Genomic DNA, 3581 nt, shown 5'->3' on the forward strand with positions numbered 1-3581 from the left:
GATTGTTCCTGTTATGTAGATGTGGAAGCCAAGACTCAGACTTCCACAACTTTACCCTGCAAGTCAGCTGCATTGATATGACATGAACCTTTGCTCTCAGTGTGCCAAAAGTAGCATCTTGTGAACAAATAGATAATTTCAAGTGGTGTCTCATCATAGTGCTATAGGATTTCTGAGGAGAAGAAGCTAGTGTCTATAAAAGAAAAGGTGACTTCTTGGGGTGTTGTGGAGAGGACATTTTGGATGGATTTCAAATGCCTTCTAATTTGATGACTGTGGTCTCCATATAAGCTCACATTGGCTATGAGGATATTCTCTTGCTGAACAGTTTCCCCAGGGCAGCCTTCATATCTTTATTTCTCAGACTATAGATGAAAGGATTTAACATTGGGGTCACTGCAATGTACATCACTGTTACAACAGCATCCTTTAGACTATAACTCGTCAGCGGGCGGAAATACATGCCCATGACTGTCCCATAATATAGAGAAACAACTGTGAGGTGGGAACCACAGGTGGAGAAAGCTTTGCGCACACCATTTGTGGATGGAACTTTTAAGACTGTGTAAAAGACCCGAACATAGGAAATGGTGATGCATACCAATGGCACAGAGAAAACACTAACCCCTAGGTACATCATCTTCACATTAAATTGGATATCAGAACAGGATAACTTGAGCAAAGAAGCAATGTCACAGTAGAAGTTGGCTACTTCCCGGTTTCCACAGAACGACAACCTAGCTGTGAGCAGAGTGTGGGGTATGGCATTGGAGTTTCCAATCACCCAAGATCCAACAACTAGCAGGAAACAAGCCTTTGGGCTCATAATTGTTGTGTAATGAAGTGGGCGGCTGATGGCCACAGCACGATCATATGCCATAGCTGCCAAGATGTAACTATCTGTGTTACCCAACGCTAACATGAAGCACATCTGTGTTAGGCATCCGCCAAAGGAGATAGCTTTGCTGCCCAAGATATGGTTGACCAACATCTTAGGGATAGTTACAGAGGAGAAGCAGATGTCAACAAAGGAGAGGTTGGCAAGGAGAAAATACATGGGGTTGTGAAGGCGATTGTCAGAGCGAATAGCCAAGATGATGAGCAGGTTTCCAATCAATGTGATGGGGTAAATGAACAGGAAGAAGATGAAGAAGACATATTCTTGTTCTTGCTGACCACTAATTCCAAGGAGGATGAAATCCAAATTAGAGGACTGGTTGTCTTCTCTCATAGATCCTTCATCAAGAAAGGGGAGAGCGAAATCCAGAATTTTTAGTAAAGTTAGTATGTTAATAATCTTACTTAAAATTCAGTTTGCCTCAGTGGTTAGCTGTCTACTTGGATTTAAAATTACCAGAGATAGCCAATATGGAGGGGAAAATAATCCCTTTTGGTCAGCAAGACTAATTATTTGTTATCCCTAACCATTCATGTCTAAGTGACAAACTTCTCCCGGATCCCAGTACCATCACCCAAACACCTAGGCTTTAATCATTTAGCAAATAATTAAATTTCTTATCAATGTGTTACATACTTTGCCAGATATTGTAGAAAATCATAAAGATTGGTAAAATATAGTCATTCATCCATTTATTCATGTATTACATACTCTAAGCTCTCAAGGACCTTACAGCAGAATAAAATTCCAGAATCACATGCTATTTTGTTAGACATTAAAAGAATGAACAGGCTCTCTTTTGAAAACATTCCAGTTCAAAGGATGATTAATATACCGTAGGCAATTAGAAATTGTATTACTGATCAAATTCAGGATGAGCCTAGAACATAGGCGGTAATAAGTATCTACGTTGGCATCAGAAAGTTGTAAATTATAATGACAACTGGATTAAGTCATAGCAAAACAAATTTATTATCCAAATACTTAGTTTTAAAGTAGACATTTATCTTCGAAAGTCTTTAGCTCTATTCCAAACTCTTAAATATTTCTAGTCATAATGATTTTCTCTCAAACCATCTCTTACCTTTGCTTATTATTTCTGTTTTGACTTATCAAACTCCATAGTGGTTTTGATGACTCTCCAATCTATACTTAATCTCTTCCCCCCGTATTACACATTCAGTCATCATATAGCATGTGTGGCCAAACTCTGTATTCTGCACATCAAACTTAAATAGATTTTAAACTTTTTAAGAAAGAACTACATTATGTTTATTTTTATTTCCTTTAGAGAGATTATTTGAAGTAATATTCATCTTATGTCACAACAATTTGCATTAATATTTTAAATATATCCAGGTTTACTTTCTAGGTTCCCCAAATGTGAGATGCTCACAGGCACACTTACCCCACTTACCCCTGATCTCTATATCTGATTTCATTGATCATTTACTTAATTTGCACATAACTTTCTACTTATTTCCAAGAGCTTTAGCTTTGATCACCACCAGTTTCTATGTGAAATATTGTAATGGCCCTTTACTTCTGACTACAGGTCACTTCTCTTTTATCCATCCTGATGCATCCTAATCGTGGTAGCAATTACTAGCTGCTTACCCATATACACATTTTTTTTTTCTTTGTAAACCATCAAATGTTCTGCAAGTTCTATCCATTTAATTTTTTTCCTTTCCAAATCTTATAATCCATAATTGGACACAGGTAGACTACGTTTCTCAGTCTCCATGCTCTGAAGTGGGCTTGAGACTCAGTTATAGCCATCCTTCTGTATGTTCTGGTTCTAGGCTTTTTCCACAATCTTTCCCCCTTATTGTCCCTATTGGACAGGAGGCCTAATGGGATGGATGGTGGTCACGTGGTATGTATTTTTTTAACTTTTATGATTTACCTGGAGTTTGTATGTATTTTAATTTTTTAAGATTTATTTATGTATGCATACAAGAACTGGGGTGCAGGCCTGATGAGATGCGGGGGTTAGAGGATTCACCAGAGACAGAATGGGGAATAGAACAGGTGGATATACTGGAACATACTGCTGAGGGGAGCAATGGGTGAGACAAGGAGAGGTCTGCTGCACCATTTGGGTCACCTCCCTGGCCGGGGATCAAAATTGTGCTGCAGTGGCTGTGGATAGCTTCATAGTACTGCGTCTCAACCCCTTGCACCACCAGGGAGGCCCTTATATTTTAATTTTTAATTACTTTCATGCCTTATCTAGAATTAAGCTTGTCTCACAAGTTTTCCCCATCTGGGAGAGTTACCATTCACAAAGTCTCAGTGTGATTATTACATAAGAGAGAAATAAACTTTTATTCTTTGATAATCATCATATATTTTTCTGTTTATTTGTTACTACAGTCCAGTAAATGCTAATTCAATTTCTTTAAAAAGACTTATACTAATGATTAATTCAACCTGTAATTAATTTAACCATCAATTCTCATTTTTTCTTATAGAACATGTGGGGAATTGCCTGTGCTAGGCACAGGTGGTGCACGTAAATAAAATAACTTTTTCCCCTAGTCTGATTGTTTTTACATCTTTGACCCTAAATGAATTTGACCTTCTCTCTTGAAATACCTTCCTCTATATTCACATGGAATCATAATATCTCATAATTAATAGGGTTCCAGTAAAAAGACTTTGGCTTGATCATTTGTTA

At 37.6% G+C, this 3581-nt stretch overlaps 1 protein-coding gene across 1 annotated transcript; it reads right to left on the bottom strand.

Annotated features, from left to right (window-relative positions):
* Positions 1-301: 301 nt before the first annotated feature.
* LOC311174641 (olfactory receptor 1A1-like) lies at positions 302-1231 on the bottom strand (the record flags this gene model as incomplete). Its single annotated transcript, XM_084239227.1, has 1 exon — positions 302-1231. The coding sequence occupies one exon, from the start codon at positions 1229-1231 to the stop codon at positions 302-304; it is 930 nt and encodes a 309-aa protein (XP_084095353.1).
* Between the last annotated feature and the right edge of the window lie 2350 nt (positions 1232-3581).

Source organism: Talpa europaea, assembly GCF_964194135.1.
Source record: "Talpa europaea genome assembly, chromosome: 7".
Taxonomy (NCBI): Eukaryota; Metazoa; Chordata; class Mammalia; order Eulipotyphla; family Talpidae; genus Talpa; species Talpa europaea.